The following is a 17801-nucleotide window of genomic DNA, read 5'->3' on the forward strand; positions in this document are numbered from 1 at the left end:
TGAATCTAGAAACATGGGTTTAATTGCAAGCAGTCTCACTAAGTAAGCAAGTCACTCTGTCTCTTTTAGCCTCAGTTTCCTTACTTGTAAAATTGGGACAATACCCGTCTTCAAGGCTTGCAAAGTTTAAGTGGGATCATGCCTGTGATGAGAAAGATGTAAGCTTTCTTTGACTTTGCTCATTTGAAATAACAGAAGGTACTATTTAATGTAGAATGGTGCAGTGTTTAAAAATACAAGCTCTGGGCTAGACTACCTGGTTTGAATTGCAAAGCTTACCATACTCACTTTGGGGCAAGTGTATTCTAGGTCTCAGTTCGTTATCTGGGAAAAAAAAAAAAAAAAAAAAGGAGTCAGGAATTAAAATAGTGCCCACCTGATAGAGTATGAGGACTACTGGAGTTGATATACATAAAGCCCCTAGAACAATCTAGAATCTGGTAAGTGCTCTATAAGTATTGTCATTAAGACATAAAGGACAGGGCCTGGATCTTCTGCTTCTCAAGCATCTCTCAATGGTTCCTTGGCTCCGGGCTGACTGGCCTTAAGGTAAATTTTGCACAAATGGTACCACCATTTAGAGCTCAGAGTACCATGGGTCCTCACATGTGCATATGTGCAGGTAAGCCCCGGTGGATCATGCTTTGTCAGGAGGGCCTGATGAAGGGCTCTTTGCAATGAGTGTTGTGCTGTCTTGCATGCTCCCTATTGCAGGCTGTATGCACTGCATGCCCAGATTCTGGTGGACACTTGTGACCTCTTCTCCAGGGTCACCTCATCTATTCATCAAGAAAATGGCAAAAAGCAACAGATACATTAGCATCTTTGGCTTGGAACCTTAAAATTTTAAAGCCAAACGAAATCTGGAAGCATCCCCTTTATGTAATGTATAACTCATTTCACCCCAGTTTTCAAATGAGGGAGCATGAACCCCAGAGGGGGAGAAAATGCTAAAGTCACACAGCTCGTTGGGGGCAGCACCAGATGCAGAAACCAGAAGCAGTTTGTGGTCACTGAGTCATCTGTTTCTGAGTGTGTTTTGGACCTGGAGTTGTAGTTGAGGGCTCTTGTCACAGCTCCATCAAATAGCCGAGAAACCTTTGAGAAGTCACTCAACCTCTCTGGGCCTTTGTCCTGCATCTGAATAATTAGGGACTGGCTGTAGTGTAATGTAGGCCTAGCTGGTCTCCAAGGGCAGAGACATTTAGTTATCTGTTTTTCAGCTTTCTGTGTTCTGTTCCTTGTAGACACAGCCTCCAATTTTGGGAATATACTGTGCAGGAGATTTCAACTAGTCAATGGGAGGAGAGAATGTTCCTTTTATTCCTCTTGCTGTTTGAATCCTGTCTCCCAAATCTCCACTCATGTTTCCCCTTATCTATGCAATTTTTATCTAAACTGAGCCTTTGATTTTTTCCTGTCTCCTGAGTTAGCAAATACTATTTGCTATTTATGTCTTTTGTTTGGCTCTTTTAGGTTTGTCTTTATCTTTGTGACCAGACTAGAATATTGCTATATCTTATTCTTCTGTAGCCTATAGCTTCATGGTTTTTATGCTCCTGGCATGTTGTAGATGCTTAATTATACTTTTGTATTTGACTGATTTATTAAAAGCACAGAAAGGGATCAAGAAGTGCCACCATTAAAATATTTAAACTTAAGTTTTCTTTTTTTTTTCTTTTTTAAGATTTTATTTATTTATTCATGAGAAACACAAAGAGAGAGGCAGAGACATAGGCAGAGGGAGAAGCAGGCTCCTTGCAGGGAGCCTGATGCGGAACTCAATCCCAGGACCCTAGGATCACACCTTGAGTGAGCCACCCAGGCATCCCTAAACTTTTCTTTTGAAACCTTCTTTAGAAAAAAAAAAAAAGAAAAAAAAAAGAAACCTTATTTAGGGGGATCCCTGGGTGGCTCAGTGGTTTAGCGCCTGCCTTTGGCCCAGGGCGCGATCCTGGAGTCCCAGGATCCTGGAGTCCCAGTCGGGCTTCCGGCATGGAGCCTGCTTCTCCCTCCTCCTGTATCTCTGCCTCTCTCTCTCTCTCTCTGTATCATAAATAAATCTTTTATTTTATTTTATTTTTTTTTAATAAATCTTTTAAAAAAAGAAAAAGAAACCTTCTTTAGGTAAATGTTATGATGAGAATAAGATTTTTTAAAATAAGTCACTTAAAGTATAACTTAAAATATAATATACATAAAATTATTAAAGTGCCCTTCTTATAAATGACCTGTTCATATGATTCTCATGATTCTCTCAAGGAAGTTTGCCTTTTCTTTTTTTCCCTACATTAGATGTAAAACCTATATGGCTCTTTGTTTATGTTGATGGGCAAAGGATGCCATTGCTGCCTGGTGAGTTTTTCAGCTAGTTATTCGAAATTTGATGGGTTCTGCTATTCGTTAAGTAGGAAGGATCCTAAATTAGTTTGCTAATACTAGAGGTCCTGTCTCAAGATTGAGGTGATGAGAGTTCCCTTGAAGTAACCAGAGGTATCCTCAACTTGGAGGGTTGAGAGTGGAGTCCCCCAGCTTGTTTTTTAACTACACTACTGGCAAGGTCCTCGGTAAATGCTATGGAAGGATGATGTAAGTGAAGGATCGGCTATCTGCCGATCCTTGGGTTTTGTTGTGAGGTAAGCTTTGTAACATTCCAGTCATCAGGGACTTATTTTATTTAACAGACACTCATGTGGCATTTACTATGTGCTAGATACTTCTCTAAGCACTTTACAAATGTGAGCTCATTTAATCCTATGAGGTAGGTACAGTTACGATCTCATTGTACACAAGAGGAAACTGAGGCACAGAGAGACATAGTCAGTCAGCTACTGAATGGCAGAGCAAAGGTCCAACCTGAGCAGTTTGGCTCCAGTCCACAGAGTCAGGCTTTACACTAGCTGCCTCTATAGTTTATTTATACTCTACAGTTTCTGTTTACCTATTGACAAATCCTTTTTACCTACAAGTGTGGAGAATTTTTTTTAACACTGAAATTTTTTCATAAATACTTCTCAGAGTTGGTGTTTCATTGGCTAAGACTAGAGTCAGAGGGGAAAAATGTCCTCCTTTGGTTCTGAGTGAGGGCTGCCTAAGATCGTTCTCTTTGATCAACTTTATATGCACAGATTTATTTTTCAGGGGAAATAAAAGGCACTGTAGAGGCAAGGCTATTATGCAAATTTCCACTGCAGCAAAAGCTTCTAAAGAACTGCCTTTAGAAGGAAGTTGCAGCCGCCACTCTGCCAAGTGCCCTGCTTGGATGGGCTGTGGGCTCCCTGCTGAGAACTACTGCAGGCGGCTTTGTCAGCCCGCTGCCTGATGCCAGTTACTGGCAGAGCCCAGGAGGGATTTTGTGGCACAGCTCCCTGAGAGCGGTGAGGTTTGCAGACCATTTGGGTTAGGCTGGATATAATGGAGGGTCACTTTTCCCAGAACTGGCTATTTCTTGAAGACAGTCCATGCCTCTTTAAGCTTTCTCTGTAGACTGATTTTAAAGATTGCAACTTTATAGGTTCATTTAAACATCGATATCAGATTATATACATTAAACACATTTTTTTTTTTTTGTAGGCTAGCTTAACTCTGTTCCAGTGTCATTAAATGTATGTTTTCCAGTTGCTTAAGAGTAAAGCTTGAGGGACACGTGGGTGGCTCCATGGTTGAGCATCTGCCTTTGGTTCTGGGTGTGCTCCCAGGGTCCTGCTATGGAGTCCCACATGGGGCTCCCTGCAGGGGGCCTGCTTCTCCCTCTGCCTATGTCTCGGCCTCTCTCTCTGTCTCCCATGAATAAATAAACTCTTTAAAAAAAAAAAAGAGTAAAACTTGACAGAAGTTGTTTGTATCAAATGTAGCACTATAGGTTAATATCATCATTGGAATAATATATCATGAAAATTTTTTTAACTCTTTGCGCTATGGAATATAAGGCAAGATGTTGCTAGTTACGTATCAGAAACTATATTTGTTGAGTGTCTACAATGTGTTAGTCTAACTTATGTTTATTATGTTATTTAAGTTAATTTTTGCATTATCTCTGTAAGTATTACTAGACCCATATTGGAGGATAATCAAATAGAAGCTCAGAGAGGTTAAGTAATTTGTAGTCACACAGCTGTTAAGTACAGAGCTGAGATTTGAATCCAGACTAGTCTGACTCCTAAATACAGTTCTATTGGCAGTATGTTCCACAGCCTCCCATAAAAGAAACTTACATGTATTTTTTAAATGGACAACAGTGTATTTGTATATGCTATTGAATCAAGAGTAAAAGGTGATGTTATTAATACAGCGTAGAAGAGATTTTATAAAAAATCCTCCTCTGCCCCACCCCTAAATAGAGATTTAAACTCTGGGCTTACATTGCTGGGCTAAGTGTGATTATGAGCTAATGTTTTTGTAGTTTATGCCAACATTTCAAAAATCTCTTTCAGGTTCTCATATTTCCTCTAGGATTTGCCACATGTTAGCAATAAAGAAGATGGCTAATTGTGTTTCTTTATTCTTTCTTTGTTTAGGATGTGATAGGCCAGGTTCTGCCTGAAGCAACAACCACAGCATTTGAATGTAAGTCTGGCTTGTATACTTTCTTGACTATTTCTTTCTGCAGTAATTTTTCAAAGGGTTTATGGGTTGCATTACTTTAGAAAGTGACAAAAACAGATTATTTATAATCATCATATGGTACATTTAAATATTTATAAATTAATGCAAGTTTAATGATGATACTAAACTGAGTAATATTTTCTTATTTAATCATATCTTGGGTGTGCATATTTCTATAATATAGCTTTAATTACCAACATGACCTTTATCTGCTCTTGCTCCTCACTATAATAATATTGTGGGACAAAATGAAACGTGTAAACTACCTGTAGGCCAGTGATTATTGATTAAAAGATTGTAATCCATTGCTGCTTTTAAACAGCAACAGAGTAGAGCTTTTGAGCGAGCATTGCTTAGAATAATTCTGTTTTAGTGGAGCTTGGTGTGGCTGCTACATGATGACCGTAGCCCTTCAGATCTTGAGTCTTTTCTTCTTGCTGCCTACCACTCCAAACCAGTTGGCTTCGGGATTGGGTGGGGGCTGGATGGACTCGAAAACTAGTTTTGACATGAGCCAGGTCATTGCAGGAGGTGATGTGAGGGTCTAGGATGTTAAGATGAAGATAGAATAGGGGCTCTGATGTTGCAAAGGATAGAGTAAGGATTTTTAGCTGTGATTCCCATCTATTTTTTTGAAGGTGAGGGCTACTTTTCCATGAGAAGATGTACAGTTTTTTCCTACATTATAGTGTACTTATTGGTTTTTAAGCAGATGGTTAATGACAGTGAGTACAATGTCCTTTCTTTTATTTATGTTCCCTTTGGAGGACAATTTGGCAGTCCTTACTACCAAAATATAAAATGTGCAAAACCTTTGATTCAGCAGTTTCGTGTCTAGGAAGCTGTTCAACAGAAATACCTGCCCATGTGTTGAATGACCTTCAAACAAAATATTCATTGTGGAATGATTCTTAATAGCAAAAAATTAGAGAAAAGTAAATGCCTAGAATAATGGATTAATAAATTATCTTTTATCTGAAGCAGCAGGCAGTTTGAACAACAGCTAAAAAGAATGAGTTAGGAATTTATGCATTGACATGGAAAGATTGTTGAATAAACAAATAGTATGTGTGGTGTGATCCAATTTTGTAAATAGCTAATCCCACTTCATGTCCATATTGAGAGACAAGGATCTGAAGTGTGCCCACCACAGTGCCTTCCAGTGGTTCCCCCTGTAAAGTGGACTTGAGGTTAGAATAGGGGATGGTTGGCTAAATGAGCTCACTTTTTCCTTTCTAGATTTCTCTTTTATTTGAATATTTTTAATAATCCTTTCATATATTTAAAAGTCACTTGTGTAAAACTCTTAAAATAATTAGTATTTTATTAATCACTCTGGACTGTATATACTTCTGAAAAATGGTACATGTATCTGAAATACATGTTAGTGTTGCAAGCTCTTCACACCCTTTTTGGTAAGTCTTTGGTGGTGCCAGATCTGTCACTGTTAACATCTGTCACTGTTGCCAGATGCTGTGCTAAAAATATTCCATGATTATCTCATTTAATTTAACCTTCACAAGATCCCCATAAAGTGCTTCAAAGGACTATTTTGTTTTTGTTTTAATCTTATTTTATTTAAATTCAATTAATTAACACATAGTATATTTTATTAGTTTCAGAGATAGATAGAGTTCAGTGATTCATCAGTTGCATGTAACACCCAGTGCTCATTACATCATGTGCTCTCCTTAATTCCAGTCACCCAGTTGCCCAATCCCCCCACCTCCTCCACTCTAGCAACCCTTAGTTTGTTTCCAATGATTAAGACTCTCCTATAGTTATTAGTTCCATTTTAGTTGAGGAAAGGACATATCCTTTGAACAGCTTGCTCAAAGTATAATTAGTGGTGAAGTGGACTTTCCTGTATAGAATCCAGAGCATGTATAGATTCTCAGCCACTTTTGATACTTGTTCTGCGAGTTGTCATAGTTCTTGAAATCACTTCTTCTGATTGCTCATTATTGTAGTAGAAAAGAAGCTTACTTTGTACTTTTGCCTTCTGGGTCCCACAGAGTGGCTTGATGTACCTCTGTCCCACTGAGTTAGGGTTCGTAGTAATAACATTGATTATTGTAGCTGTCATTTATTGATGGCTTGCTCTGTGCCTGACAATAGACTAGATGATTTACCTAGATTGTTGCTAATCCTTAAAAAACTCTGTGAGGTAGGGAAAGTATACCTTTGGGAAACTGAGGCTCAGAGACAAGAAATGATTACCAAAGTTCATCAGTGTAGTGGAACCAAATTTAAATACAGTGGTTTTTGACTGTGAAGCATGCACTCTTTAGAGCTAAGTATGTTGAAAGCCTACAAAGTGTGTTAAGTATGGTTTACATGGCTTATGGGTTTTGGTTTATGGTTTGATGGAACTCTTAAATAAATAAACTAATCAAAGACATATTTATGGTAATATATTTAATACTGAAAGTATATCTAACACTAAGAAAAAAATATTTAGGGCAGCCCCTGTGGCCCAGCGATTTAGCGCCGCCTTCAGTCCAGGGCGTGATCCTAGAGACCTGAGATCGAGTCCCACATCAGGCTCCCTGTGTGGAGCCTGCTTCTCCCTCTGCCTGTGTCTCTGCCTCTCTCTCTCTCTCTGTCTGTCATGAATAAATAAATAAAATCTTTTAAAAGAATGTTTAGATTTCTAGATTTAAGTTCTTAAGAGATGTTGTTCCTTCTTTACTGAGTCGAGGGTAGTAGCTCTATACTTATCTGTGTCTCCACCAGTTCTAAGCAAAACCAAAACCAAAACTAAAACCCCAAAACACAGACAAAATAGTAACAGTCCTTTGTTTCTTCAGTTTAGATTAAAATCCTAGCCTGGCTTTTTTCATGGTTGCTCTAGGTGACCTTATATACTGAACCAAAGACCTGAACTAGTAAATGGAATCTATGTAGAAGAAATATTTGGGAAGATACAGTTTGTAAGCTAATTTGCTGACATTTTTGAGCTGTTTCTGTGGTGTATAGCTATGAGTGAACAACTCCTGGATAAATAAAACCTTGATCAAAGATGTATTTATGGTACTATATTCAATATTGAAAAGTACATGTAACACTAGTTGGTTTCTTTTGCAAAAGAGATAGTATTATGCTTAGTGATAGGAATCAAGCAACAGGAGAAAGGATGTTGTCAAATTTACCAAGGAAATGAGTTGATAAGTGGAAAGGAGGAGAAAGGTAATTATACAGTTTCTTCAGTTCAGAGAAGTGCCATGTATTCACTGAGACCTCAGATCCCCACAGATGGGGTTAATCTCTCTCTACACCTTTGCTACAGCAGGTAACCCAGCAGGTAACCTGTTAGCCTTCTGATGGGATGGCTGTGTGCGCATTTCCCTTCCTCACTAGACTTTTTTTTTTTTTTTTTTAATTTTTTTTTTTTTTTTATGATAGTCACAGAGAGAGAGAGAGAGAGAGAGAGAGAGAGAGGCAGAGGGAGAAGCAGGCTCCATGCTGGGAGCCCGACGTGGGATTCGATCCCGGGTCTCCAGGATCGCGCCCTGGGCCAAAGGCAGGCACTAAACCGCTGCGCCACCCAGGGATCCCCCTCACTAGACTTTGAATGACTTGATGACAGGTACCATGTTTTACTCCACTCTTGTTCTCTTCTTAGTACTTAGCTTAGTGCCTTGTGGGAATGCCATTACTGAATAAAATGGAATGTTGGTCCCTATTCAGATGAGAAATTTAAAATTAATGTGACCTAATGCTAAGTAAGTAATTTGCTTTTTTGGATTATTTGTGCTGTTGCCCAGGCCCGGGATATAAACTGGCTGGTCAGGTGGACCAGTCAGGCTCCAAATTCAAATTCAAATTCCCACACTTGACTAGGCCCTCTGTCCTGAGGGGAAGAGTCTATCGTGCCTGTGTTCTTTCTGGTTTCTGTTCCTGGGAATAGTGTTCCCAAGGGGAGTTAAGCTGGCTGAAGGGAGACAGGCCCATTTGTGCTGAATTCAGCTCTTGGACCGATGGCCCTAAACCTTTTTCATCTTACTGCTTTTAGGTCCTTTTCCCTTTATAACTAGAGTGCAAAAAATATTTTCCAATATCTAGAGCTTGGTTTCTTTTTTTAATTAAGAAGGTATAGATGATTTAAAAAAATAATTTAAGCAGCATAAAAATGATGAAAGGAAAACTAAAAGTCCCCATTTCCCCAATTCACTGTTAACAACTTTTTCTGTAGCCTTAGGGAGGTTTTCTCTGTATGTGATACATACTATACCACAACTGGATTCCTATGCCCCGGCTTAGAGTATATATTGGACCTCTTTCCAACATCAGCGTGCACAAATCAACTTCAGTCCTTTGGATGACTATATTATACCTAATTTTATGGCCATGGCTTAATTTATTTAACCTACTGATAGACCACTCTTAAGTAGTTAGCAGTTTTTTAGTATTAGAAAAAATGCCGCAGTCAACAGCATCGCCTTATATCTTTCTACGTTGTGGAAATATATTTGTGCGATAAATTCCCAGGAGTTGAAACTGCTGAGACAAAGAGTACCCCTATTTTACATTTTAATAGCTATTACCATGTTGCTCTCTAAAGGGTAGAACCAATTTATACTCCCACCAACAATGTTTGAGAGTGTCCATTTCTCTCTACCCTCACCAAATCTGGGTATTTTTTTCTTAGCAAACTTCCTGGTCAATGTCAGTTTGAAAGGTGGGAAAGATTATGATGTTACTGTTTTACTTTGTATCAATTAAATGAGTTTGAGTATCCTTTCATTTGTATTTTGGTCATTTGTATTTAAGTTCTGTGACTATTTTATCACCTTTGCCCATTTTCCTTTTAGGTTATAGATTTCAAATTGATTTAAAGGATTTTCCAATATTAAAAAAACTAGGGCTTTGTCTTATATTTTGGAGCTATTTTTACCTAGTTTACTGCTTTCCTTTCAGGTTGCTTTGGTCTTTTCCCCCCCCCTCTTCTTTTTTTTTCCATGGAGAAGGTTGAAGTTTTTACTTGGTCAAATTTATCATATTGCCCTTTGTGACTTCTGGATTTATGTCATTCTTAGGAAGGTCTTCCACATTCCAAATATTGAAAAAACATTCATCCATAGTCATTTTGCTCTACTTTAATAGGGTTAAGCACAAGCACATTGGGTATGTATATAAGTACATATGTTCATATGTGTATTTGTGTGGGTTTTTTTTTTTTTTTCCTGAAAAGAGCCTGCATTTTTATTACAGAGGTCACAAGATTTCAAATTTTTGTACCATTTCCAGTCTATTTTGGTGAAAAGAGGAGTCAGGTGGGGAATCCAACTTTATTTTTCAAACACATAGACAGCTGACTCCATACCAGTTATTGAATAATTTGTCTTTTCCCAAATGTGAGAACATTCCTGAGACGAAGCTTAATTCCATTACCATAAAAAGTCTTGTATGTTTGCATGTGTGGGTCCTACATATGCTGTAGGAGCTTGACATTCATACAGGCCCAGAGACCCCTGCTGATTTCCACAGTTTCATTAACAGATTAATGAGTGCACCAACACACAGGCGATAAAAATCAGCTGTGCCCACTAATTAGTTTCCTGTACATATCTGTTACATGTGCTCTTCTTCCTGGATTGTCTCTAGACAGGTGACTGCTGCAAAGTGACTGATGGAGTGGTGGTAATGGGCAGTAAATTATTCCTGGTGACTTAAAAGATGCATTTAAGTTTATGTAGACAAGTGCTGACTTATACCTATAAATACCACATGGTCCCCCTTTTCCATGGCTCTCTGACTTCACGTTTTGCTCTGTAGCCTTCATAAGTATCATAAGTATCTTCACACTTGTCAAACCGTGCCTCTGAGTTTTGGCTCATAAAATATGATTGTAGGATAAATCTTTATTTTACTAATGCCTTTCTTCATCCATGATCCTTTTATGCTCACTTCTCATTTCAGTTGTTTTTTGAATTTCTGGAAGATTATTTTGGGTAGAATTTTAAAACCAATTCATCTTTTTTTTTTAAGATTTTATTTTTAAGTATTCTCTACACCCAACATGGGACTTGAACTCATAACCCCAAGATCAAGAGTTGCATGCTCCACCAACTGAGCTAGCCAGGCACCCCCAGTTCATCATTTTAAATTTGGTATAACAGGGCCATTTAAAGCAAATTGTAAGTTATATAAGTCACAATTTCTTACAGTATAGAAAACTATGGTAGCTGTTTACTGGAGAAATACCTTTAGGGTATATACCCTTCATGTCCAAACAGCAAAGACAGTGTCATTAAAAGTAGTTAGATGAGAACCCTTTTTTGCTTTGGAGAGAAGTCTGAATTATAAAATATTTGGAAATCAAGTTAGGAAGTTTGGAAGTTTCACTTATGAAGTTTGGAAGTTTCACTTAGGAAGTTTCACTTCATAAAAACTTCATTAAACTTATGAAGTTTCACTTTCTTAAACTGCAGTATGTATAAAAGATAAGCAGCTATTTATAAGTAAAATTAGGTTGATGAAAAATTGTAACAATAGTACACAGTCTAAAAATGATTTAACAGTATGAGTCAATTATGCACCTTAGAATTTGAGACTATCTGAAGAGAGTTTTAATTTATTGAAATTTTGGTTTGTAGTATCATCCACGTGCAAAGTCCAGATCCTTTTTAGTCTATGAGAATAGTAGCTTAATAGTAGTTTTGCTATTTTGTATGAGAATTAAGGAAGTTTAAGTCCTTTATTCAAGTACCAGGCTAGTTGCTCCTTAAGGGGACTAGACAAGACTGCTTATTCTTGAGCCTCTAGAAACCCTATCATAGCATTTGGCACATAGTAGATGCTCAATATGTGTTTCAGGAATGCATGGATAGTTGAAGGAATGAAGTATAAAGGCAAACCTTCTATATCTCATCCATCAGAAAATCCCATTAGCTCTTGCTTTAAAATATGTCTAGCATATGATGACTGCTCAGAATCTCAGCTTGGTTCAGGCCACCATCATCTCTCACTTGGACTAGGATGGTGGTCTTCTCACTGGTTTCCCTGTTTCCGCTTTTGCCTCCACACAGCCTGTTCTGCACATAGCAGCCAAAGTGATCCTTTAGAAGTGAGATCACAGCACTTGGCACCCTCCAGTGATTTCCATCTAACTCCGGAGTAAAAGCCAAGTCTTTAAAATACCCTAGAAGGTACTGCATTTTCTCATTTGCCCTCAGCGTCAGCAGCGTTGCTTCTCTGAACTGTTTCCCCTCCCACCTCTCATGCTGTACTACCTACTCTGCCTTTCTTTCAGTCTCTCGAACATGCCGGATATTCATCTACCTCAAGGCCTTTGCATTAGCAGTTCCTTCTGCCCGCAAGACCCTTTCCCCAGATAGCTGTGCAGCGCAGCCCCCTCATCCCCTTCAAGTCTATCTCAACTGGAATGTAAGCACTAAGAGGGCAAGGCTTTTTTTTTTTTTCTTTTTCTGCTGTCACTATCACCAGTGCCAATAACGTTGCTCACTACATAGTGGGCACTTGCATATTTGTTGGGGAGAGGAAAGGAGCAAAGAAATGAAGAAGGAATCAGGAGGTGGGGGCATGGAGCTAAAATTCATGGCTGAGATGATTTGGCCATAGAAATTGGGATTGCTAGTCCTGTCCAGATCTTAGATGCCATACCTGAGAAGGGCTCTGCAAACTTGACAACCTTTCTGATAATTTCTTGTTGAATGTCTTTCTAATCTCTAAAATTATGTTTGCATTTCTTTCCTCTTGTCTTGGGAAAATGCCTTTGCTGTAGTTCTAATTGACTCTCACCTGGCACTGAAGGATTGTGACAAATGACATATAATATATTGCCTTAACTTTCTGCTGTTCTTTGTAGGATCTAGATTGTTTCTCTCGAAAGCCCACTTGAGCCCCGTCACTGTAGTGGGTGCTGTTTTGTTGAGAGCTCCCTGGCGTCTGCCAGTTGACGGCTGTTTACCTTGATAGGCACTGTGCTTGCCATTCTGACCGCCCTTACCTGAGGCTGCCTCTCCTCTATTGGGCCTTTATGTTCCTCCTCTTGGTTTCTCTTTTGGATTGCATGTTGCTCCAAATAAAATTGCTAACAACATATGGCCTGTTATGATTCTCTTTTCCCAAACTCTGCCATTTTGTATATTTGTGACACACTGCAGATTTTGTGAAGATTGCTTCATAATATTTGTTTACCATCTGCTGCACTCTATTTGGTATCTTGCTAGGATTTTTTCCTCCATTTTAAGTGACATTAACAAAATCCAGCCAGTACATAGACTTTCTGGTTCTACTTTTGCTTCCCTAATGTGCTGGAAAATCATATTACTATGCTCCAGGCAACTAGAGAAGTCTGGAATTCTCATTGTGAACCAGTGTATCAGATCTTTCGCATGCACCACCCCCCTCCCTTGGTCATATCTAGTAATGCTTTTTTGGTCAGATGGTAAAGAACCTCTAAAAGACAAAAAGTTCAAATTATTTTTTCTACTCCTCTTTACTTAGTATCACTACTTTCTAGCATTCTTCAGCAACATATTTATAACCTTGAAACTCTTAGTGCCACTTTAGTAAGTTTTTATGATTTACAGTTCCACTTAGTGTTCATTTTATAGCTAATCCAGTTTGATAGGCAAATAGCCAGAGTCAGCTAGAATGTGTGTTTCCAACTTTTAACAGAGAAGTATTTTAAATTATTGTTATACTAAATTGCTTGGTCTGTCTTTCTGCTTTATCCTTTAATACTTCTAATACCTGTCAATTCATTGTCTTTATTTTAAAGATTATTTATCTGTTTGTTTATTTGAGGGAGGGAGAGGGAGAGCACCCATGAGTAGGGGGAGGGGCAAAGGGGGAGGGAGAGAATCTCAAGCTGACTCCACCCTGAGCATGGAGTCTGACTTGGGGCTTGATCCCACAATCCTGAGATCATGACCTGAATCGAAACTTTTTTTTTTTAAGATTTCATTTATTTATGAGAGACACACAGAGAGAGGCAGAGACATAGGCAGAGGGAGAAGCAGGCCCCATGCAGAGAGCCCAATGTGGGACTTGATCCCAGGACTCCAGTTGGATCACACCCTGAGCCAAAGGCAGATGCTCAACTGCTGAGCCACCCAGGCATCTCCTGAATCGAAACATAGTTGGATGCTCAACCAGCTGAGCCACCAGGCATCCCTACTTGTCTTTATTTTAAAACGTTTTTTACAGCTTTATTGAGATACAATTGACATATATAACATTGTGTAAATTTAAAATGTACAACCTGCTGATTTGATACAGTTACATATTCCAAGCTGATTTTCACCATAGCATTAGGTAATACTAATACTTCTATCCTGTTACATAATTACCATTTCTTTTTTGTGGTCAGAACATTTAAGATTTACTTTCAGCAACGTTCAAATATATGTTACAGTGTTGGAGCACCTGGGTGACAGAGTCCATTAAGCATCTGATCTTGGTTTTGACTCAGGTCATGGTCTCAGGATTGTGGGATTGAGCCCTGCATTGGGCTCTGTGCTCAGCATAGAGTCTGCTTAAGACTCTCTCTCTCTCTCCCTCTCTCTCTGCCTATCTCCCCCACGGATGCATGCACACTCTCTAAGATGGATAAATAAATCTTAAAAAAAAAGTTACAGTGTTATTAGCATTAATCACCATGCTCTACATTAGATCCCCAGACCTTGTTATACTTATAACTAGAAGTTTATACCCTTTGGCAGAGGCTCCCCATTTGTCTACACCCCAACCCCTCATAATCACACTTTCTGCTTCTCTAAGTTTAGGTTTTTTTTTTTTTAAAGATTTATTTATTTATTTTAGAGGGGAGGGACAAGAGAGGGAGAGAGAATCCTGAGCAGACTCTGTGCACTGAACACAGAGATCACAATCGGACCCCAAACTAAGAGTCAGACGCTTAACCAACTGTACCACTCAAGTATCCTTAAGTTTGGCTTTTTAAAATTTCACATATACATGGTCTCATGCAGTATTTGTTTTTTTCTGACTGACTTTACTTAGTGTCATATCCTCCTCAGGGTTCATCCAAGTTGTTGCAAATGGCAGAATGTCTTTCTTTTTCATGGCTGAGTGATATTCCACTGTATACGTATATCAGATCTTAAGCAATTCATCTGTTGGTGAACACTTAAGTAGTTTCCATATATTGGCTATTGTGAATACTGCTGTAGTGAACATGGAGGTTCATATATCTCTTTGACAGAGTGATTTGGTTTGCTTTGGATAGATGCCCAGAAATAGAATTGCTAGATCACATGGTAGTTCTGTTTTTAATATTTTGAGAAACTTCCATACTGTTTCCCATAGTGGCTGCACCAGTTTACATTCTCACCAACAGTGTACAAGGGTTACCTTTTCTCTACATCCTCACCAACATTTGTAATCTCTTGTCAACTTTGAGGATAGCCATTCTGACAGATGTGAGGTGATAGCAGATCATTTTTTTTTTTTAAGATTTTATTTATTGGGATCCCTGGGTGGCGCGGCGGTTTGGCGCCTGCCTTCGGCCCAGGGCGCAATCCTGGAGACCCGGGATCGAGTCCCGCGTCGGGCTCCCTGCATGGAGCCTGTTTCTCCCTCTGCCTATGTCTCTCCCTCTCTCTCTCTCTCTCTCTCTCTCTCTCTCTGTGTGTGACTATCATGAATAAATAAATAAAATCTTAAAAAAAAAGATTTTATTTATTTATGAGAGACACACACACACACACACAGAGAGGGAGAGACATAGGCAGAGGGAGAAGCAGGCTCCATGCAGGGAGCCCGACGCGGGACTCGATCCCGGGTCTCCAGGATTGCGCCCTGGGCCGAAGGCAGGCGCCAAACCGTTGAGCCACCCAGGCATGCCCCTAGATCGTGGTTTTGATTTGCATTTCCCTGATGATGAGTGATAGTAAAGCATCTTTTCATCTGTCTATTGACCAAATGTATGTCTTTGGAACTTATTTTTTTTACAGAGAAGTGTATTCTCACTTAAATGTCAAGGCAAATGGTTTGACTGACATCACAGGGATAGATAGCTTGGATTTTGTGTTTTGGCCAGAATCCTCACTCTTCTCATAGATGTGATTACTTTTCCTACTGTGTCTCCTCTGTGACAAGAATAGGAGTCTTCATTAAAACTACTGATCACAAATAGTAAAGAATCTATCAGTCCCCCAAAAAGCAATTTGTAAAGAAAACCAATACCTACATAAAATGAAGTCTCTTAATAATCTGTAAGAACCATTATTAATCACTGTGTTATGTAAGTCTGATTTTATCCCCAGACTTTATTAGAATGCATCTTTCAGCTTAACCAAAATCTTTCTGTTGGGAGTCAGACCCCTTATGGAACAGCTCCTACATTTTACCACTGGGTTGGCTGTTCTGGCCTTTTGGCCTCAGTTTTCTGTCCACTTAAAGCTAAGTGTTCTTACAGTGTTTTCATAGCTGCTTTCCATGGGACTGGTAGGCAAGAAATTATTTTGGTAGCTGACTTCCTTCACAGTTTGTTTTGTTTTTGTTTTTGTTTTCCTGAAATAATCCCTTAGAGATATCATGGAATTCCAGAATCTTCTATTTTAAGAAACCTTAAAGGTTCAAGCTCTGGCTTTGAGAGCTTAGAGAACTCTTCTTATTGTTGTGAATCTTCCTGATTGAGAGAGACTGTGATTTAAATGATTTTTCTGGAAACTGTACCCTCCCTTCACAAATTCTAAAAAGGGTTTTCACCTGTTTGATTAAACTCCAGACACTTCCTCATCCCATGTGACCGATACCTTATTGAGGTCTTGTGTATATTGAAATTTGAATATAAGCAATACCTTTGTGACCATTGTCTCTGTAGCTAGCTCTGATGTAGAAAGGAGAGTTACAGAAAGCTACTTTATTCAGGCTGGAAATTTTACCAAGTTCAGAACTTTACCAAGAACAGATCATAAAAAAAAAAAAAAAAAAAGATCATTGAGGGCACCTGGGTGGCTCAGTGGTTGAGCATCGGCCTTTGGCTCAAGTCGTGATTCTGGAGACGCAGGATCAAGTCCCACATCAGGTTCCCTGCATGGAGCCTGCTTCTCCCTCTGCCATGTCTCTGCCTCTCTCTCTCTCTCTCTCTCTGTGTCTCTCATGAATAAATGTTAAAAAAAAAAAAAATCCTTGTAGCCCACATCTAAACAGAGAATTTGACTTGCTTTTGAAACAAAAGTGTAAAGTGTTTTCATGTGTGGTAATATGTAACATTATATCCCTTTATACTGTATCTGTCTTTCCCCTTTGTTTACTGCATTTGTAAGAATTTTTGACTTAATCTCGAAAATCCTGGTTTCTAGAAAGTAGAAACTCCCTTTTGTTTCCAAAACTAGAATGGTCATTTCTTTTTCTTCTCCAGTTTGGCTTTACTGTGTCTATAGCTAAGAAAGAGAGAAATAGAGAAAGAAAGATGGAGAGAGGGAGGGAGGGAGGGAGGAAGGGCTAGATTCCTATATAGTCCCTTATAAATGTAATATGCTTAAGCCTGTGCTGTCTTTGTTACTGAAAGTGGCCACTCTCTGCCTTTTATCCAGAAGACAAGCAGCTCTTAGTAGCATAGTACAGTAGTGACTCTGGACAGCTCTTAGTTGTGTAGATATTTCGATAGTGTGACTCGATGATACTGATTTACAGTGAGTTGGGGAACTCTTTGGGAGTGAACCACGATCAGTCCAGGATCCTGGAACAAATGCTTTGGAGAGAAACCCCAGTGAGAGCAGTTGGCTTGGTCACTGAGCAGGGCTGGCTCAACTGCTGGTTCCCATCATGCTGTTAGATAGATTGCTATTGGCTGCTGGGAGAAAAAGGAAGTAGCATTTTGCTCCAGAATAGGCTAATTAGGAAAGAATACAAGCTCGCTCCTAGGGTTTCTAGGGCCTGGCCACTGAGCAGGGGGATATCTTCAGAGCTGCAGCTGGATTGGAGGGAGGGCCACTGGGGTGTGGCAGGCAAAGATCCGTGTGCTGGACTGAACTCCCTCTGTATTTTCAGTAAGCATCCCCAGAGCATGTCATGTAAGCTCATTTTCTTCATTACCTGAGATTTGTCTGTTTCTCCAGGCTTGGGATCAGGTTCTCTGCATCTGATCAAATCAGCAACTAGATATACAAGAGTGACCAATAATAATAATAATAATAATAACAACAACAACAACACTGACTGTTTAACAGGTACATCAGAGCTGAAGCATCCAAACTGAG

General features: G+C 39.2%; 1 protein-coding gene across 8 annotated transcripts in view; it reads left to right on the plus strand.

Annotated features, from left to right (window-relative positions):
- The window catches only part of MAP2K5 (mitogen-activated protein kinase kinase 5), a 257977-nt gene that overhangs the window by 3053 nt on the left and 237123 nt on the right, over nt 1-17801 (plus strand). For 7 of the 8 annotated variants that reach the window (XM_077881620.1, XM_077881621.1, XM_077881619.1 and 4 more), the window contains exon 2: nt 4518-4566. In XM_077881620.1, coding sequence (XP_077737746.1) covers nt 4518-4566 — 49 coding nt within the window. Of the gene's footprint in view, nt 1-4517; nt 4567-11860; nt 11995-17801 lie in introns of those variants that run through there. The other variant, XM_077881622.1, reaches the window with a different exon arrangement.

Source organism: Canis aureus, chromosome 32 (genome assembly GCF_053574225.1).
Source record: "Canis aureus isolate CA01 chromosome 32, VMU_Caureus_v.1.0, whole genome shotgun sequence".
Taxonomy (NCBI): Eukaryota; Metazoa; Chordata; class Mammalia; order Carnivora; family Canidae; genus Canis; species Canis aureus.